This window comes from Anthonomus grandis, chromosome 16 (genome assembly GCF_022605725.1).
Source record: "Anthonomus grandis grandis chromosome 16, icAntGran1.3, whole genome shotgun sequence".
Classification (NCBI taxonomy): domain Eukaryota; kingdom Metazoa; phylum Arthropoda; class Insecta; order Coleoptera; family Curculionidae; genus Anthonomus; species Anthonomus grandis.
This window is the reverse complement of record NC_065561.1, coordinates 590,932-612,091: the sequence shown is the minus strand read 5'-3', so window position 1 is coordinate 612,091 and position 21,160 is coordinate 590,932. Positions and strand designations below refer to the sequence as shown.

At 34.8% G+C, this 21,160-nt stretch overlaps 1 protein-coding gene across 1 annotated transcript in view; it reads right to left on the bottom strand.

Annotated features, from left to right (window-relative positions):
* Positions 1-941: 941 nt before the first annotated feature.
* Positions 942-21,160, bottom strand: part of LOC126745635 (uncharacterized) — a 127,917-nt gene continuing 107,698 nt past the window's right edge. Inside the window, exon 4 of the mRNA XM_050453567.1 lies at positions 942-2,003. Within this exon, the coding sequence (XP_050309524.1) occupies positions 1,641-2,003 (363 nt within the window). The 3' untranslated portion in view covers positions 942-1,640. The remainder of the gene's footprint in view (positions 2,004-21,160) is intronic.

Below are 21,160 nucleotides of genomic sequence, written 5' to 3'. Positions count from 1 at the left end.
AGGGTGATGATTACATTGCGCACGTCGAAGAGATGTTGTCACACTTCCAGCGACTTGGATGTAACATGAGCATCAAAGTGCACTTCCTACACAGCCATTTACACCATTTTCCTGAAAATCTCGGTGACATGAGTGAAGAACAGGGTGAACGATTCCACCAAGATCTTCGAACCATGGAGGAACGATTTCAGGTTCGCTGGGATGCACATATGTTGGCCGATTTTTGCTGGAGTATTCAGAGTAGCAGTTCATTCAAAACTAGTAGAAAATCATATAAAAGAAAATTCCTGAGTGTATAGTTCTTGTAATTAAAAATGTTTGTACGTTGGGTGTATTTTTAATTCCCAAAAAATACTCCCTCCTTTTAACTCAAAAACTAGAGCTGACACATATAAACTGATGACATTATTTAATATCAGCATTAAAAATAAGCCTAGAATCATAAAAATATTCCATGCAACATACATGCTGTTGGGCGGTGTAATTATGGTGAAAAATATTATTGAACTATTTTGTATAGTTATCCCGATTTTATGTCTAATATGAGATTAGACAGAAATTTTATTTTTCTCAGTCAAACCAAATGTCAGTATGACATTTGGTTCAGGACCTATGAGAAAAAAACGATAAATCAAATAATACTTTGACACCCTGTATTTCAGTTAGTATTAAAGTTAGGATAAGGCAAGTTGACCTCAATCAGGTTATTTTTTGACGTAAGGAATCTATTGTTGTTCTATGTCCCATTACTTTCAGGACACCCTGTACACAAGTATGAGAAATATTTTCTTTCGAAGAAATTTGGAGGGTCCAAGTTTTTTGACACTGTGTGTATTAGACAAATTTTATTGAAAGAAAGTACGTTTTTAACATTTTTAGAAAATCAAACCAAATTTTTTATATCAGATATTTGAATACTAATTCAGATTAAATAAAAGTAATTTATATTTTTAAGAAACCTTAAGTACTTTATTTATAATTTTTTTGTATAAATGGTAATTTCAATAAATATTATAACTAATTTCTAAAAAACATTTTATGACGAAAAATAAATAGGTTACTTAAAACTAAATAACAAAGTCAATCGTAAAATTAAAGTTACTTAAACAATAGTATATAATATGCCAAGGTGCCAAAGGTGGTGATTTTTGACTAGTTTACGAGTCAAGCAAAGCAACAATTTGCGTAAGTCAGCCTCTGCACCTTTGGACACAAACTACGTACGGTATTTTTCATAACAACTACATCAAAAATTTGATGCGCAGCAAATGAAGGCTCTTAAAGTCAATTAATTTTGAAACCAACAATAACTTTCAGATGTATTAAATGGAATTAAACTAGCAATTAACAAGCCGCAAAGGAAAAGATGAAGAAATTAATTTGTGTATGTATTATTTTTCAGCCTGAGAGGCGAAAGCTTGTTTTTATTTCTTCAAGACCGTGCTGACTATTTTTATTTGACTGGTCAAAAAATCGGTGATTTCGCATTACATTAAAACCAAACTTTTGATGTGCATCTTATGAAAAATACATAATAAGTGCAAAAATTAATTTCTTTACATGTATGCATGTATTCTTACAGACTTACATAATGTCAATTTATCTTTTGATTTATAAAACACCAAATTGCTTAAATCATTTTATTCATATCTATGATTTGGATGCCTATCTTCATCTTCTTTAGTATTCAACACCTTGTCTCGATTTAACTTAAGGCCTTGCCTTCGTTTCCTATTTAACTCGTGAATTTCATTTAGCTGATTAAAATACTCTTCTGGTCGATAAAAGTCGTTAGCCTTATTGCTATTGAGTAATCCAGTTTTTAAAAATCCTGGATTTTCATTTGGTACTAGGTGTGCCAAATTTGGTCCAGATAATGGATTGTGCGATGGAACGGAATGCTGATTTTGTATTGGATTGCCATAAGAATCTAGCGCATGCGGAGAATCGTAGCTGGATTTTTCCGGGTCGTTGTCAAGTGGTTGATTCTCAAAATGAGGTGTCTAGAAAAAGAGACAAAAAATTAGCGGTAATAAAAGTATGCGGGATTAACTATTAAAAAAGAATGCAAAAAAAAAGAATGTCTAAACGCAAGAAGAAAATAATTTTTTAAAGATGAATTCATATATTTTTTCTAATATAAGACAGTATAGTCTGGCAAGTAAATCTGAAACAGCGGCAGGAATGTGGGCCAAAATATTCGACGTTGCCACGTGTAACCTCAAAACGTAATTGTGCGGGACTTACTTTCTAATAATATGCAATATAAGATTTTTTACAATAACAAGATATATAGATATAGGTAAAATGTTAAGAATTATAATCTAAATAGTTATTCCATTTTGGCTTTAGTACGCAATTGTTTTACCATTAAATATGATACAATTAAATGTTTGTCCAAAAAATGGATCATGTTTAGTAAATCTGGCAACATTACGTACACATACACCTCTACATTCCTACGTCTACTCCTCTACTTCTTGTATAATAGGGGTCAGCCATTATGAACCTGAACGCTTGTGATTGGTTTCCCTCGCCGCACGTGTTTTTGTTATGAATTATTTCGACAGTTCATTGGACAGCGTCTTTGTCACCTGTTTACAATGCTTGCTGCCGTTTCAAAATATTGATTACTATTGAAGGGTGGACAGTGGCGTAGGTTTTATCGTTGATTTTTGGATTCCGTTTATTTTATATGTTATTTATTATTTTGTTTTATTTGTGGCTATTAATTAAAAAAACTAATATTAGTGTTGTGTATACCTAAGTAGGTAGTGTAATTTTCTTAGGTTTGGAGTTTCACTGTTTTATTACTTACATGAAATACCTAATATTTAATTTTTTAGTTTGTTTTATTATTGTCTACATATATACGAATAATAACATTTATTATAATGAATAAATTCACTGAGGGTAAGGTCCTTCATAGCAAACGAGGGAAGTGATAGCAAACGTACAGGTAAGTTATAAAAATTTATTTAAAAAACAGTGAAATACATTGTGCCTGTTAAAAAAACAGTAGTTTATATTATATTTTATTGCTTTTTGTATACCAACTATGCATTCAAAATGTTGTTATTAGGATTTGCGATGAAGAAGCTGCAAATAATTCGATGAAATTGCGTCTTAAGCGTAAGCTTGATCGCGTTTCCCTTTATACCGGAGTCTCCGTATCATCTGTGAGAAAAATTCACAAGGAAGATAAAGAAAGGCGACAAAATAACCCTGATGAAATTTTAGCCAGTCCAGAGAAAAAACGGTCACGGAAAATTGTCGTCGAAAAAGATGACAGTTTTCATTTTTATAAAGTTAGGCATTGTATCACCAGATTTTACCTGTAATATAAAATGGTTCCGACAACTAGAAAGTTGTTGCAACTAGAAAGAAGAAAATTAAAAGAAGAGGCAAATTTTTTTTATTCCAGGGAAACGCTTCGTCTTTTATTAAAGTCAAATGGCTTTTTTTGGCGTAAGTGTCAAAATAAGAGGAAAATCTTAATGGAGAGGCCCAATATTCTTTCCTGGAGATACAAATATCTTCACGAAATACGAAAATATCGTGAAGAAGGTCGAAACATTATTTACTTGGACGAAACTTGGGTAGATAACGATTTGACGTTTAAGAAATGTTGGCAGAGCGATACGGTTACTGGTGTTTTAGTGTGTATAAGTTACAGTCATATATTTTTTCACGGGCAAGGACCCGTTAATTTTGAGAAATATATATATTTTAAATGATATTTTAGATCGGCTAATAATTGTTCATGCAGGTTCCGACAAGGGTTTTGTGGACAATGCCTATTTAATATTTAAAGCCGGATTGGCCACAGGTGATTACTGGTTATTACTACTTATGGCCAAATGAATAGGGAAAATTTTACTAGATGGCTCACGGAAAAACTTCTGGAGGATAAATTCTGGGAAACTGACCAAATCATGGAAGAAATCGAGCCCCTTGTCATCACAATAGGAAATGAGGACAGTGACACTAATGGCAGTAGTAGTGAAGACGATAGTGATTACGAGGCTGAAGGTAAAAAAAACGAGCTCGCTTATTTCACCAGTGAAAATAAAAACATTTTTAAGTGAAATGTGTGAGACTTAAAAAAAAACATTAACATAAATAACAGTAAACGAAAAATTAGGTAAGTTATTTACCTTATATTTTTCTCAAATTACCTTACTTTTTCGGAAATACCAAAAAGAGTGAAAATTTCGCATAAAAAAATATAAAAATTCCCGTTCCTAGTTTAACCGAACATTTATCATTGACAAAACGCTTATGCTGTTCGTTTTTTATAATCTATACCAGGTGGCTCATTTTAGTCGACGTTTGACTTTTGTTTTGTTTTTTTTAATGACCTTCAAAATACACGTGCTATTGCAGTGACGTGGCCCCCTGTGACCTTAGCAACTTTTGTTTAAACTTTGTTTTTTAAATTCGGCTTAGCAACAGAGATATTTGCGTGCGACCCTGTGTACAGGGTGTTCCACAATCAACGTCACAGGCTATAACTTTTTTATTATTAATTAACTTTTTAATTACTAAGTATATTTGTTTTTAAATATATTTTAATAGCTATATGATCACTACCCAAAATTACTTAAAAAAACTACCCCCGACAAATTCATTTTTGTGGGATGTATTTGTTGGGGGTAGTTTTTTAAGTAATTTTGGGTAGTGGTCAATAGTTATTAATTTTTTTTTTAATTTTTATAGTTAAAAATAACAAAGTTATAGCCTGTGACGTTGATTGTGGGACACCCTGTATACCAAAAAAAAGAACTTATTTCTAAAACCATAAAACATACAAATGAATAATTAATTAGGAAAATTTATTTTAATAAATTTTAAAATTATTTTCCTTAAATCGAATTTAAATAGTTTTACGTAATACCACACGCCACTGTCCATTTTATGAATGAAGTCGGCCATGTTGTCTCCACTACTGCATTCCCCTTACCTCAGGCCAAAGTGTTTTAGATCCGTCTGCCACACTGTACATCGTTGACGGATTAATATGGGTTTTTATAGAAATAGAAATTTTTAGAAATAAACGGCAAGAATTATTATATATACAGGTTGGGGAATTGAATATCACGCATTGTTGCTCGTTCATGAGCGACCGCCTCCGATCGACTAAAAAGTATTTGCTGTTTTTATTTTTTACAAAATAACAATAATAATGTAATGAAACTTAGGAACACACATTTATTGACCACGTCAAAATCTCTAACCTGACTTGCGTTAACTGTCGTTTAATTGTCTCCAAGGTTAAAAGCTGAATAAATAATGAAAACTGTATAAAATATCACGAAACGTGTCCCATGGAACAATTTAGAAATGTTTAAAATTTTCTTCATTACTTTTTTTCCGAAATAGACTAATAATTTTAAGAGAATACTGACAGTCAAAGCAAGCAAGTATACAAATTCTAGAAAATTTAAAATACAGGGAGTTACCATTATATAACCTAAATCACCTAAATTGGTGCTATAATGGGACCCTCAAACAAGATGAACTACTTGAAAACTAGACGCTATAAATGAAATTATTAAACTAAGCATAAGTAGAACCCTAAATAAACCCTATTAATCGACTTTAACTATAAAATACTAATAAAATAGTCCGAAACTACGATAATAATTAACGTGTTTACATTTTCATACCACTGCTCTCCTCGCAAGTTTCATCGTTTTACTCAATCCTCCAGGGTCAAACATGGGGTACACCACGTCATTGATTCTGGTGATTACATGAAATGGACCTTTCGAATTCCTCTGGAGCTTTGGTGACTTGCCCTTCGCCTTCCATGGATTGTATCCCCCGGATTAAAACCGGTAGAATTTACCTTTATGTCATAACGTGATTTGGACCATTTGCAAATGCTCTTGTAGATGATCGACGTACTTCTCAAGTATTTGAGATTTGTGGGGTTTCTCAGTAATAATGTCTAAGTCTAAAGATAAAGTTCATCACCGAAGACAACTTTTGCCAGGGTTTATCCAGTGGACATGTGGATAGAAGAACGATATGCTAATAAGAATGGTTGTATTCCAATTGATTTGCTTAGAGTTAACCACAATTCTCACTTAGGTTTTAAATGTTCGATTAAACCTTTCAACCATTACATCAGACTGAAGGTGAAGGGGGGTTGTGGGAGTCTTATTAAAACCCAGTGTTCAGTAATAGTATTAACATTACTTGCATTAATTGTTCAAATACTTATATTAATCTCACTTCTCTAAGTAAATTTTAAATGACCTCTATATATAAAAATATGTCTGCTTCTAACACCAAAATTCCTCATTCCCCTCCTAAAAATGAACGAGGAACCAGACGTGAGAGGAGTGGACAAGTACTTAAAAGGGAACTTCACTAGTACTCAAATTAAGTAACTAATCCCGTAAAACCTTGCCAAAGTTATCGAAAATACCGGCCGGTAACGGGAGTGACGGGCAGCTTAAGTATATAGAAGAAAGGAATCAACAGCCTATGGTATGTTCATTTTTATTATCCTTTTTCTCTCATACATTTATTGCTCCCACCCCCACACCCAGCAACTTGCATAATTGCTAGAATATTTGTGACTCAAAGTTTCTGCCTTGGTCTGAACGTATCTCTCTGGGGGCACCAAATCGGCATGTCCAGTTCTGAAACAGCACTTTAGCTACTATCGTTGCTTCTTGGTTTAGAATCGGATAAAACTCAAGCCACTTACTAAAGTAATCCATAGCAACAAAAGTATATCGGTTTTTGGTGCTACTAACTAAGCTACTAAGGCAATGTTGACATGTTTCAAATCAGGGTCTTCTCGATAAAGCATCGACGTTTTGATAATATTCGCCTTTCCTATGTTCTATTATAAAGTAATACTCTTGTAATCGTTGAAGCCACGTTCCTATTCGCCATTTCAGAGAAGCATGGTCGGTCCTAAGGATGAATCGTTGACCATACAAATCTTTATGAGAATGTTCAATAGCTTTTACTGCTGCCAATAGCTTTCGTCTGGTGACACAATAGTCTCTTTGAAACAAGCAACATTTTTTAGGACTTAGTTTTAGGTTGGCCTTTCATAGCATAACAAATACCTCTTCAATATTCTTAAATAATCTTCAAATATTTTTCCCAGTATGATGACATCATCCAGATAAAGTAAAGATCATTTCCAATTCCAAGTCATTCTACATACCACAGTTTCCAAGTCTTTCATTTCAGGTTAAGTCTTTCAAAGGTGGCTGGAGCATTGGAAAGTCCAAAGGGCATCACTGTAAGCTGTCAAAGTCCTATTCCAGTCGAGCATGCGGTCTTTAACTTATCTTCGGGGTGCATCTTTACCTGCTAATATCCACGCTTCAGATTGAGTGTTGAGATCCATAGTGAACCTAATATCGTGTCCAGGGTGTTATCAATCCTTGGTAGGGGATAACTGTCTTTCTTAGTAATGTCATTCGGTCGTCGATAGTCTACACAAAATTTGGTAGATCCGTGATTTTTCTTCACTAGTACAACTGGAGATGTCCAGGGACTCTGGGAATGTTCTATCATTCTATGTGTCTTCATTTCTTGAAGCATTGAGGAAATTTCACCTAGTTTTGGTATTCGAGGTGTTAGAAGTTTTAAATGTATTTGCAAAGCTTGTTGCCTAACCACAATATGTAGTCTTTAATTAAGCTCGCGGACTATTTTAGACCCCTGTCAAAACATGACAATGGTACGCTTGTAAGGAAAAAGACAGAGCGTTGATCTGCCTGTTTCGTTGCAACTATGAGTGTGTAAACAACCTTGGCACAAAACCAATGGCTTTACCCGTATCTAAGTAGGTTAATCTTGTAAAAGGTGATCGGGGATGGACCTTCACTTTTGTAACCAATAAATTACTCAAAGATGAAAGAACTCTTTTAATACACCCGGCTGTCTATCGCATGACCAGGAGATCCTTATAGCATCACACACGAGGTGCTTGTTTTATTGGAGCATGGTCTCCAGTATTAATTCGATGCTGCACCAAATCAATACTTTCCAGGTCATCATCATCCAAGAAAAACACATCTTTCTTTTCTTCAAGAGGACGTCGCAATTTACTACAGTGGTCTCTGGTTAAATTGGCAAAAGATCCTTCAAAAAGGTTTTGTAAACATACAGGAAAAGGTCTGCTTAAGTAACGACTTCTATCAGCATTTTTCATTACTGCCACTGCTAAAGCATACACCAATGTTCTCTCCTTATTTCAGGTTATATTCATATCCTTTTAAATTCGTCATTCGAACCAAAACAGTGGATTTTTTCTACGCAAATAACGTCTTGTATGCTGGTATGATATCTTAGATATCTTAACGATTCTGGTATTTCCTTTATCTTCATGTAGGGGCTGCATAAAAATCTCTTCAGTTCACGTCGTCAATATCCGGTAATATACACACAACCGCAATGTCTAGGGATATTTTGAATAAATTTGTATATATATTTTTTAATATGATCTTTTTTTTTAAATTTATTTGCAAGTTTAAGAGTAGTTTATAAGGTAATAAAAAAACCCAAAAAATTTTAAATAATTTATATTTTTTCTAAAAAAATGCAAAAAAATTAAAGTTGTTGAGAAACTAGGTTTTACAAAAATTTAATTCTTAATTTTAAATTAACAAAAAATAAACAAAAACAATATTCAATAACTTGTATGACCTCCACGACTGTTCACAACTGCTTGACATCGTCTGGGCATGCTTAGAATTAAATGATCAATATCATCTTGGGGTATCTCATTCCAGGCTTCTTGAAGTGTCAGAAACAAAGTTCTTCTATTGTCTCTTGGTCTTTCCATACGAAGAACTCTTCTTTGAAGCATATCCCACATGTGTTCAATGGGGTTTAGGTCCGGGGATTGAGGTGGCCATGGTAAGACATCGATATTATTCATTTCTAGAAACTCTCTAGCAACCCTTGAAGTGTGTGGTCTGGCATTGTCGTGCATGTAAACAAAGGTTTGACCAATTGCTGCTGCATACGGAATAACAACAGGTGCCAGTATCTGATCCACGTATAATCTGCCAGTTAAAAAGTTTTCTAATAAAATGAGGTCTGTTCTTCCTCCAATACTAATGCCTCCCCAAACCATGATGGTTCCGCCACGAAAAGAATGCACTTCCTGGACATTGCACAGGCGGTTTGCGTTTCCAGGCTCTCTCCACATGCGAACTCTTCTTGAGTCGGGGTAAATTCCAAACCGAGACTCATCAGTGAACAGCACATTTGCCCAACTTTCATTTTGCCACAACAAATGTTCTTCCGCCCACAAAAGTCGTACTCCTCGATTACCCCAGGACAACGGTTGCACCCTTAAAGGCCGACGACTACGTAGGTTGTTTTCATGCAAACGTCGGCGTACAGTATCGGCTGAAACCTCAACGTTATGCACTTGCTGTAGCATGATTTGCAATTCTGGTGCTGTTACAGTGGGGCGTCTTCGAGCATTTAAGTGTAAAAAGCGGTCCTGTAGAGGGGTTGTAATACGTAAGCGACCTCTATGCCTTTCCGCCACATCGCCTTCTTCTCGATACCGTGCATATAAGCGTGAAATTACGCTTTGAGTAGTGCCCATGTTCACTGCAACCTGTGCTTGCGTCATACCACCATCTAAAAGGCCCACCGCTCGTATCATTTCTTCTCTCGTTAAATGTCTGCGCTGCATGGTTAGCAAGAACTATACTGAGCTCTATGAACAAACTTTTTTCCAAAAAAACGCAAACACTTTTTTTTGGTAAAAGAATTCAAGACAATAAATAACGATATGTGTATTTGTTTATTTATTTGAGATAAATAAATTAAGTAGAAAAATGTACAGTGTGGTTTAAGCAGTCTAAAATAAGGATAAAGTCTAGATATTTTTATATTTATAGCAAGTAAATAAAATTTTAACAAATTAAAAAAAAAATTAAGAAAATTCTAAATTATCCCTAGACATTGCGGTTGTGTGTATATATATTCATTTTAAACTTCTAGGTATTCATAACATCTAATCCTAATATGACATCCGCAATTTCTGCCACTGTTGTTTAGCGAAAGGAGACTGTAGCTTCATGTAGTCCAAGAATCAGGATCCTTTTTCCATCCGCGGACTCAAGAACTAAATTTGGTGTTGCTGAAATCCAACAGTGAGCTACGATAATCGGGTTCATAATAGTATGACTCGATACTGTATCCACCACCATCTCACATTCATGGCCGTATATTTTTCCCGGTACTTCCTTTAAGTTCTGTCCAGGACGTGGTAGCTGGTTTAGTCTTATGCGTGGGGTAGCATCCAGACAGCTTGCTCCTCTTAAAGCTGACAATTTGAATTTTTCCTGGTTCCTTGGGTCTCTCAAGGGCTTGGTGCGTTGACGTTTAAGGTGTCCCTCCTCAATACAATTTCAACATTGAAATGATCTTTTAGGTTTTTTAGCTAAAAATGACTTAATCTTCGTTGGGCTTCTAGGTCTTCGAGATCACTTTTCGAAGTTCTGATTTGTCTTATCTGTGTCTGCCTTTTAGTTGCTTGAAAATATGTCTCAAACTCTAGTCCAAGAGCCAAAGCTTTCTAAATACTTTTTTGATGAAACAACTTTAAAGCATGGTTAGAATCTGTATCGAACCCCGTCCATAAAATAATTTCTAGACTTTTTTTGCAAAAGAAAGCGATCCGACCTCTATGTAATGTGAGTATGAGAGACAGTAGTTTATAAAACTGTCACTCTTAAAATTTTAACCTTTCGTTCCTTATTTATCTTGGAATCTTTGGGCTTGGTTCATAAGAAATTCAGAAATATGAGTACAACTAATAAGCATGAATATAGAAGTCGGCGAGGTAATGATGTACCCTTGCCTATGCCGACAACTTTATTTATGAAATGAACATTTATATTTTATAGTAAAAAATTATTTATAATCTTTCAGCAGGCTTGGAAGCTATAGATATCTGGAAACTTTTTAGAAAAGGGTTTAAAGAGCTCTTAGTTGCAAAAGGCTAATATAAAATAACTGAATTTTTGTCAGATAGATTTTTACCTTTTTTTTGCATCACGTCATTTTACCTAATTTGTCATTGAATAGATTTATATATTTCGAAAATTAATAATATCTGTTTATGTCATACATATTGATACTCTTGGCATGCATTAGCTTGGCATGTTTTGGTTCAGGGTGCAGCAGAATTATTTTGCTGTATAGAGTAATTTGTCTAGGAAGTTAGAGGAAAAACTCTCCGTATACGTGAGTCTATAATTATTCCTTATATACAGGGTGTCCGGAAGCTAGATGCAATCCTTTAATGGGGTGATAGCTGACTTAATTTCAAACATTTTAGGCTAAATATGTGTAGGTCGAAATTTGTTTATAAATTTTTTATGGCAATTTTTGCATTTTTTTCAAGAAATACCAAAATTTCACACTTAAACGGTAATAAAGCGCAAGTTACAATAAGTATCGGAATTTCAAAGTTTATTTTGTTTTGTCTAATGTGTATTAATAAAAATACGATCAATTCCAAGCTTCTATGTAAACTTATAGAAAAAATAGAGACATTGAAACGCCCTTTATTTTTAGATATCACTCATGCCGATGCCTGGCCAATTCTCAGAATTATGGCCTCTTTTGTGCGGCAGGTCATGTAAACAAAAATTATTAGACTGAGACCTCTCATAAGCCTACTAAGCATTAGAGCCCCGATTGTGGGGTTATTTTAGGTTTTAATGTTAAATAAAACACAATTTTGTTTAAACTATTTATTGTTCATGTTCAAAATGCAATCCATTATTTCTAATACAGGCACGAGCCCTTTTTGTTACTTCGGTGGTGGTTACTCTTATGGTCATATCTTCTTTCATCCTGTCAAATAATTCATTTATTTTGCGAATCAACTCTTCTCTTGTTCTTATTTCGGTGGTGTATACAAGCTCCTTTGCCCGGCCCCATATGAAAAAATCCAACGGAGTTAGGTCAGGCGATCGAGGAGGCCAACGAAAAGTTCCGCCTCTACCGATCCAACCGTCCGGAAAACAGTCGTCTAAGTAATTCCTGACAGCCAAGGACCAATGCGCTGGACAACCATCTTGCTGAAAGATTATTGGTCTTTCTCGTTTCAATAATCCAGCTTCGTCTAGAAGAACGGGGATATCATTTTGTAGAAAATCTAAATAGTTAACACTATGTAAATTCTGTGGTAGAAAACGTGGCTCAATAATAGTCCTGCCTATTACTCCAGCCCACACATTGACCGAAAATCTGTTCTGAAATTATTTTTATTTTTTCCAGTGCGGATTTGCATCTTTGGCAGCCCATTCGTGGAGGTTGTGGAAGTTGGTAATACCCTCCCTGGAAAAATTGGACTCGTCTGTCCACAAGATACTTCTTAAGAATAACGGGTCCTCGATGTCCATGTTCAATAAAAAGCGGTAGAACTGAATTCGTCTTTCAGGGTCTTCTTCTTGTAAGCCCTGCACCCCCGTACCATGAAAGGGATACTGTCCATCTTTCTTCATGGTCGTCCACACCTTCCATCTAGAAAGGCCAAGGTCTTCAGCTACTTTTCTGACGCTTGCAGTAGGGTCTGCGGTAAAAGCTTCCAGTATTTGCTCCTCAATCTCTACATTATTATGGCCAGGGTTGACTCCACGTGCCGGATTATTCCCAATGCCAACTTCAGTAAGACGGCGAAAGGTGTTTTGAAACATAACAACGCTTAAACAACTTTGAGGCATATTTTTAGATAGGTTTGAACGACGAAAGCATTTTCATAACAATTATTTAAACATAAAACAAAGCATTTTTATTTTAACTCCATATTTATTTTTTACGTTTCAATATCTCTATTTTTTCTAATAAGTTTACACAAGAAGCTTGAAATTGATCGTATTTTTATTAATACACATTAGACAAAACAAAATAAACTTTGAAACTCCGATACTAATTGTAACTTACGCTCTGTTACCGTTTAAGTGTGAAATTTTGGTATTTCTTGAGAAAAATGCAAAAATTGCCATAAAAAATTTATAAACAAATTTCGACCTACACATATTTAGCTTAAAATGTTTGAAATTAAGTCAGCCATCACCCCCTTAAAGGATTGCATCTAGCTTCCGGACACCCTGTATACTATATATAAATGTTTCTGGACATTGAGATTTACTGACCGGTTGAATACTTCCGTTCAACTTGGGAGTTGATTGCTCGTCATTAAGATTGGGTTTCTGGAAATAGGAGAATTAATTTGATAGGCTTTCCTTTTTGACATTATGGTGGTCCTCTTTTCTAACAAACAACCCATCCTGTCTGACTGTAGCTGGGGGCCACCATAATTGCAATTCTTGCTATTCTCTTATCAGCACTGAAGGGTCAATTACTTACTGTTTTTGTTTAGAATCCAATATTTCAAATAAAGGAGAGAATTAGCCCCCGTAATGGGTTAAAGGGGTTTTAACCTTTACATACTTTTTAACGTAGCTCTAGAATATGCCCAAGAGGTTCTGATGATAAAGATGTATAGGTGTATACAAATGGCAAGAAATTTAAGGAGTTAGCAAACGCGGACGATTTGGAGCTCACGTGTAACACAAAGCAAGGGCTTAAACGAACCTATACGCCAATAGAAGGAAAAGGAGTGAGAATAGGGCTTAGGATAAGTAAAGAAAAAACATGAAATTAGATGTAAGAAAAATACACAAATACATAAAAATAACAACAGATAATGCGTCTTTTAAAAGAGTGAAAGACTTCAAGTACCTGGGCTTATAGATGGACGAAGTAAACGATGTTAGAAAATACAGTATTGAATATTTACTATGACTACGTAAAACTGAAGATTTACAATACAATATTGATCCCTGTGGTTCAGTATGGATGCGACACGTGGACCATCACCATTCATACAAGATCCAGGAACAACCCAATGGAGGAAACGCACATGTGGTGAAGTAGGGAAAATAACTAAACCGCAATGCAACATTATTAGCACAATAAGATCCAAAAGGCTTGCATGGACAGGTCACGAAATCAGAGCGCAGAATAGGGTTATTAGGACCCTTTATAGAGGCAGATCAAACGCAAAAAGGCAGTAAGTAATAGTAGTGAGACTGACGATATTAACTGGCCTCCTAGATCTCCAGATTTGACTTCAAATGACTTTTATTTTTAAGGTTCTTAAAGAGACTATTTACTAACACGAATTTAAGTCATACATTTTGAGGAGATACAAGAGAAAATTGTTGAATGTGCCAGTTCTATTTCAACAGAAACTCTTTTAAGAATTAATTTATTTTAAAAAAAGAATAAATTTTTAAGTGTCTTAATTTGTGTATAGTATAGTATAGTTAAGATTAGATTTGGGTTTTTTAAGCTGATGTATGTAAAGCCTGCATCAGAAAAGTATTTTTAAAATAACCTAAACTTTCACGTAATATTTTGCGAAGTTTGATTACAAGTAATACAAGCAATACCCCCATCATAGTCTGACAATTACCAACGCTGTACTTGAAAACAACTACCTACCAGACTAGGAGCAGAACACATCAAATGCATGCATGCGCGTTATCATATTTCGCATTCAAGCTCCTCTAAATGCATAATGACTCATTCCCCAACCTGTATATAAATAAAATGCCAATAACCTTATCCATATACGACTAACTGAATAAGGATCTAATTTGTAAAAATGACTTTTGACTAGTTATAAAATATCTTCATAGATAATTTAATAAAAAAAACCAAAATATCAAAATACATAAACCGACCCTTTAAATAATAGACAATTTAAAACAAACACATTTTTCATCGTTAGAGTCAGCCGAGTGCTATAGAGTGAAAAATGATTAATAGGTATTGAAACTTGATTTATAGAGGTCCAATGGGACATCAAGCGGGATGCCCTTTGATAAAGCGCTGAGTGTTGTAATTCCACTTCCGAAATTTGGAACTTCGATAACCATATAATCAGGACCTTTTAATACGATTTGGTGTTAATTACTTTGTATATTTAACTGCATTGTATTCGTTGTTGGAATATAAATAATTAAATTATTAATATAAAAAAAATAGATGTAGCTATAAAAAAATAAACCAAGTATAATAAAATAATAAATAAATATTCCTTTATACTACGGAAATAAAAAATTTCAATAACAACTATAAATGCGGGGAGATTTAGCCTATGGCTACTCTATCTATTCAGTAGGGTGGGTCACTTTATATAGGGAAAAAATAAAAATCGTTTTATTAATTTCTAATAGCTGTATTATGTTGCATTGCACAAAAACAAGTTACAAAAGAAAAAAAAAGTTAATTTAACTTTTATCTTTAGCCCGCGCATGAATTTTGAAATTTTGATATAAAAAAGACAAAATAGTTTCAGGGCATGACGATAGTGAATCCAGAATTTTAATTATAATAAGTTTTATAAACATTAGGAATTTGATGGTAGAAACATATCGTTAATGCTAAATATAAAAAAACACACAAAATTACAACTAAAGTCTTGTTAATAACATGCCATTATGCATGAAAATCTTGCTTACTTTCAAATGTGGGCATTGTTTTCCTAGATGAGAGTTTGGCATGAATCAGGCCTTCCCTTGACTTCTTGTCACACAGAGACATTGATGCTTCTTGTCATAATTTGACCGTCCGCTCTACCGCTTGTGTGTGACATGGTAGTCTAATGAAAATTAAATCTTCGTCACCATTTGATGCAACAATTTTTTTTAAGTCATCATTTGAGAAGCTTCGGATGATTGGAGGATCACAGTTGTTATTTTCTTGCCAGTCTATTACATCAATATAAGACGAAGCATTAAAATTTACTGCCGGTACTTCAAATATTCGTAGTTGCCTTCTTAGTGCCAATGAATCTCGTGCCTTTAATATTCTTCTGGCAGCTAATTCCCTAATATTATTTTGCTCATCTGTTAACATGGCTAAGAGTAAATTCTCTGGATGGAAAAAATATGCATTTCGTTAAATGACTGGATCTATTACGTCTCTTAGCTCTTTTGATAGATATCGAGAATTTTGTATCAATTTCCATAAATTGCGGGAGCCATCTTTACAAGAAGGATGTGTTTTTATCTGAAACCATACAGGGGCATATACTTTGACGATAAATTGCGCTAGGTGACATACATTTTCAGTCGGATGTATTTTAGCAACATAAAGTCTCAATATTCTATTGGCTGTAGTCAACCAGCGAGCATGGGAAATTTTCCCTGGCGATTTATGGGCTAAGTCGGTGGGGCAGTTTCCAGTGATTACGGCTGTGGTTATCGCGTACAAATACTTTTGGTCCATGCTTAAATCTTCTGTTTTAATTACTGGTAACTGACTTGGTATTATTTCGTACTCAATAACGGGTTTTATTTCACATTTTTCCAACTGTTTTTCCAATAGGACCATTATACGAATGTGGACCAGTTGTTTTACCATCTAGCTTGTTGAACAAATGCCTCAGAGGCAACTCATTTAAGTGAAGCATGCAAATTATCCATTGTAGTGGTCGCTGAAGCTTCTTCTCAAACAGTCTAATTACACCTGCATTCTTTCCAGTATTAGTTGCTGTCCCATCGCAACCAATTCAGAACAAATACGTTTTGATTGTAGAAGTGCACTAATAGACCTTTCAATACTTCTGGCAGTACCATGTAATGGTGTAGTATAACCTACATACAAAGAACCGGGTTCTTTCAGGACAGAAATGTGTTCTTCAACTACCACCTTTCTGTATTTTTTGCCTGCTTTTGCCATGACTTTTAAAGTTTTGTCCTTGCGCCCATCAAAGTACAACGCGAGAAGGTGCAAATTGGTTTGTTCTTGCAAAAGCGTATTCCGTAATTTTTGTCTTTCCCTTCTTAATTTAGATTTATCTATTACCTCTACATCAGAAGATATGTCATGTAATACCGCCGAAGCAATTGCAGCCGCCGCTCTATCAGAAACACCATAACGGTCAGCGGTTTTCGATAGCGTCGGAAAACGTTTACATTTCACAGATTCCTTTTTGGAGGTTTGTGAAGTGGATGGCAAATCTTCTACGTTGTGTTTTACGGGCGATACATAACGTTCCTCAAAATCCGTAAAAGCAGAGGAAGACACTTCTTTTTGTGGTTGATCACAACTAGGAATGAGTTTATTAAAAGGCTTTAAACTCTTACGTTTTCTCTCCAATTTTTTTTTCAGTTCTAAAGTGCGCACAAGATCTACTCCACCGATAAGCATTTTTCTTTCGCCCCTCTGGTCAAGCAAAAATGCGTGTTCTTCTTTGGGTACCTTCGACTCACGCGAGCATTTACAGAGATGAAGAAGATCCTTACATTTACAGGAACAAATATCAAACAAAACTTCACTTTGGCGCAAAAACAAGGCTTTCTTTTCTTCTGTCAACCTTTTTAGAGATTTAATGTGATTTTTGCACTTTCCGTGGTACGTTTTTAAAATCTGAATAGTTCGTGTGTGTGAGACCATAGGAATAGATGATTTTTGCCAAATATCTTTAATTTTTTGAGCCACTATGTCTGCGATTTGAGAAAAAGACGGTTCTTTGTTACTTCCTTGTTGAATTTTAAGTTGTATTCTCGTCCATTCGTAAAACTTCATTACATCTTGGAAAGTTGGTAACACATTTTCTTTTAGTTCACCAATAGTTCCAAATATGGGACACTTGTACTTTATTCTTTTACTTTCCATACTATTTGGTAAGAAATTAGCGCGAAGTAAAGCTCTGATAAACAAAACAGATAACCACGACCGTACGCGTTCAGAGATTAATTCACACTAAATGTAGCATTTTAGTGACCGCGGCGCGATTGGGTGCAGTGACTAAACAGCATGCATTGCGTATTAAAAATAGATTCAAGGTCATGAAAGGTCTGTAAAAGAATAAAATAAATTAACTGTAAAGCAAACGTCTTAAATTAGAATATAGGAAGACTTGCAGTGTCTTGCATATTACCTTATTTTACAAATTTGACGATAATGCGGCGGCCTTGCGCGGGCTCTTAGAGTTTAAATATTTCAATAATATTTTAAATGGTTGCTCTTGAAATGATAATACAACATAATTTTGCTATTAGGAAATAAACAAAAAAAATAATTTTTTTCGACCCACCCTACTATACAGGGTGTTTCAGAACAATAGGATCAAACTTCTACTGCCGTCCTTAGTTAAACCATCCTAACTCTCAAATTGATAAAGCTGAAAACTAATATGCAGCACTCATGTTTTGAAGTAATTCCCTGATTTTTTTTATATGCTTAGAAATTTGCTTTTTACATTTGTGGGTAAATTTTAATAAGGGACTAGATTCAATATTTGGTGAAATTTTAGAAAAAAAAGTTAGATAGGACTATTTAACTTAGTAAAGTAATTATAATAAAAATATATATATATATATATATATATATATATATTTGAACTGATTTTTATTAAAGACACAGGAGTTACATTTCAAATTAACACTATAACTAATAAAACATTAGAACATTAAAAACAGTATGAAAGTAAATCATGAAATCTGTTTTTGAAGGTGGTAGACAATGGTACAGTGAAAACATCTTGTCGGACTTGCATTGTCTTATTTATTTATTGTAACACGACGTTTCGGTTGGTAAGTATCTCTGTTATCAAGTGTAAACTGATACAGTTTACACTTGATAACGGTTGGAGTCAATCTCTGTTATCAAGTGTAAACTGATACAGTTTACACTTGATAACGGTTGGAGATACTTACCAACCGAAACGTCGTGTTACAATAAATCAATAAGACAATGCAAGTCCGACAAGATGTTTTCAATCATGAAATCATTATGAATGGAATTCAGTTACTCAAAAAGTGCTTTACTCTTACTAGAAATCTACATTTTCTTTATTGTCAGTATCATTATTTTGGGAAACGGCTAATTCCTCCAGAATATCATTGGGTTAGCCGGAATAATAGGACGTAGCTTAGAAATCAAATTTTGATTTCTTTTTAATTTTACACCTTGACATTGTATTCGGCAAGAAGGTTTTGGTTCCTCCGAAAAGGCATTTTTGTAGTACAACACATTTTATACCCTTTTAAAGTGCAAATGTATCATATTCTGCAAGTAAGTTTTGGGAAAATTTTTGAAGCTTAAAACTTGGATGAACAATCCTTCCATTCAAAAAAGTTGTGTATGTTCAACTCTTTTACATGGACCTTAGATGAGTTTGCCATTTCTACAGCCGATTTAAAATCATTAAAATCCAATACCTTAGCGTACCTTTTCAATAATTGTTCTACCTGGTGATGGAACGAGTCCGCTGACATAAAAGTGTGACCAGATTGAAAGTATTTTATTTCCAAAATCTCCAGTTCAGTCTCGGTAAAGTTTACAACGTAAACAAAAAAAAAATAAAGCCCAATTTTTGTTTTGAGCTGCACAGTCGTCAAACCAGATCGTAATATAAGTCTCTGTTATATATAAAAAAAAACTAAAAAAAGGTGAAATTAAATTTTCCTTATTTCGACCCGCAACCCCTTTGCTTAGCACTTTTCGAATGTACCCCTACTGGTATATTCGAAAGCATTTCATAGAGTTTAAAACCTGGACTATAAATTCAGCCATATTTTCATTTAGGCTCTTTTTTTACGACTCGTAGAGTTTTTGTCCTGACTTTTGTTGGCTCTAAACAACCCTCCCTGTATACCGATTTTTTTCCAAAAAACCATACAGTTTTCAAGCCTCCATTGAACTTTTAGTCTTGGAAATTTCAAGCGGTTTAAAGGTTTCGAATTTAAGTTATTGCGTTCCAAAGAATTTGACATTATGCCTCCTCCAATTACGTCTAGCTCTGATTCTACTAGAGTTTCATAGACTAAAGACTTTACATGTTCCCATAAGAAAAAATCGAGCGACGTTAAATCGGGTGACCTAGGAGGCCAAGAAACTGCTCCACCTCTGGCAATCCAACGGTGCCCAAACCGCTGAGCCAAATACTCGCGTACTTGTACAGCAAAGTGAGCCGGCGCGGCGCTTCATCATGCTGAAACCACATTTGCTGTCTAACGTTTAGTGGAACATTTTCAAGGAGTTCTGGGAGAACTTCCTCCAAGAAACGCAGATAAATAGGTCCTGTTACCCGTTCCGGTGCAAGTTATGGCCCAATTAATTAATCATCAACAATGCCTGCCCATACGTTGACAGACCAACGCATCTGATGATTTCTTGGAAAAATTGCAAGGATTTTCTTCGTCTCAAACATGCTATTCCTATTATTAAAAATACCGTCTCTTGTGAAAGAGGCCTCGACGGTCCACAAAACATATCGTAAAAAATTTGGTTGTGCAATGATTTGATCCAGAATCGACAAAATTGAACACTAGCATGATAATCGGCTGCAGTCATGCCTTGAACTTTCTGGAAGTGATAAGGATGGAGTTGTTGTTCGTGTAGTACCCGCCAGGCAGAAGCGTTACTCGTATTCATATTCTTAGCGACGTCACGTGTGCTATTTGATGGTTCATAGGCAACTCGCTGAAGCACCTCTTCTTCAAATTCGACCGTTCTTACGGTTCGAGCAACACCAATATTATACATCTTGGCCTTAAACATGCCTGTCTCAGCGAGCCGCCGATGAACCGCAATTAACTTTTTGTATCCAGGATGATGTCGTTCGGGATAACGTTCATGATACAACCGCGATGCTGCTTGTGCATTGCAGTTTGTTGCTCTGTATGCCAAATGCATATCCACCAATTCTTAATTGGTAAAGTTTTCCATTAGCAATAAATGTTTAAAAATTGTAAGCTATAAAATTTTTAACATGACATTGAGAATTGACATTGATAAGCGTTCATTTTAAACAATTGTTGTTATGGTATCATGTACAAAAGGTAAAAATAAATGCAGCAGATCCTATTTAGGTAATTAATTTTTTTCTTAGGGCCGTAGTTGCGTAGTGCCGCATTTCCGGACATGGGTTCCTATACTCAAATGAATTCTTCTGTCGCACTGAACAACCCCCAGAAGTTTGATCCCATAGTTCTGAAACACCCTGTATATATGCTAGTATATGCCTATAACATTTTTTTTATGGTTAAAAAAGGGAGAGTTATATATTTTGTTTAAACGTCATGTTAATAATAGATCTGAGTAGTTCATATAGTGTGTAAATACATAT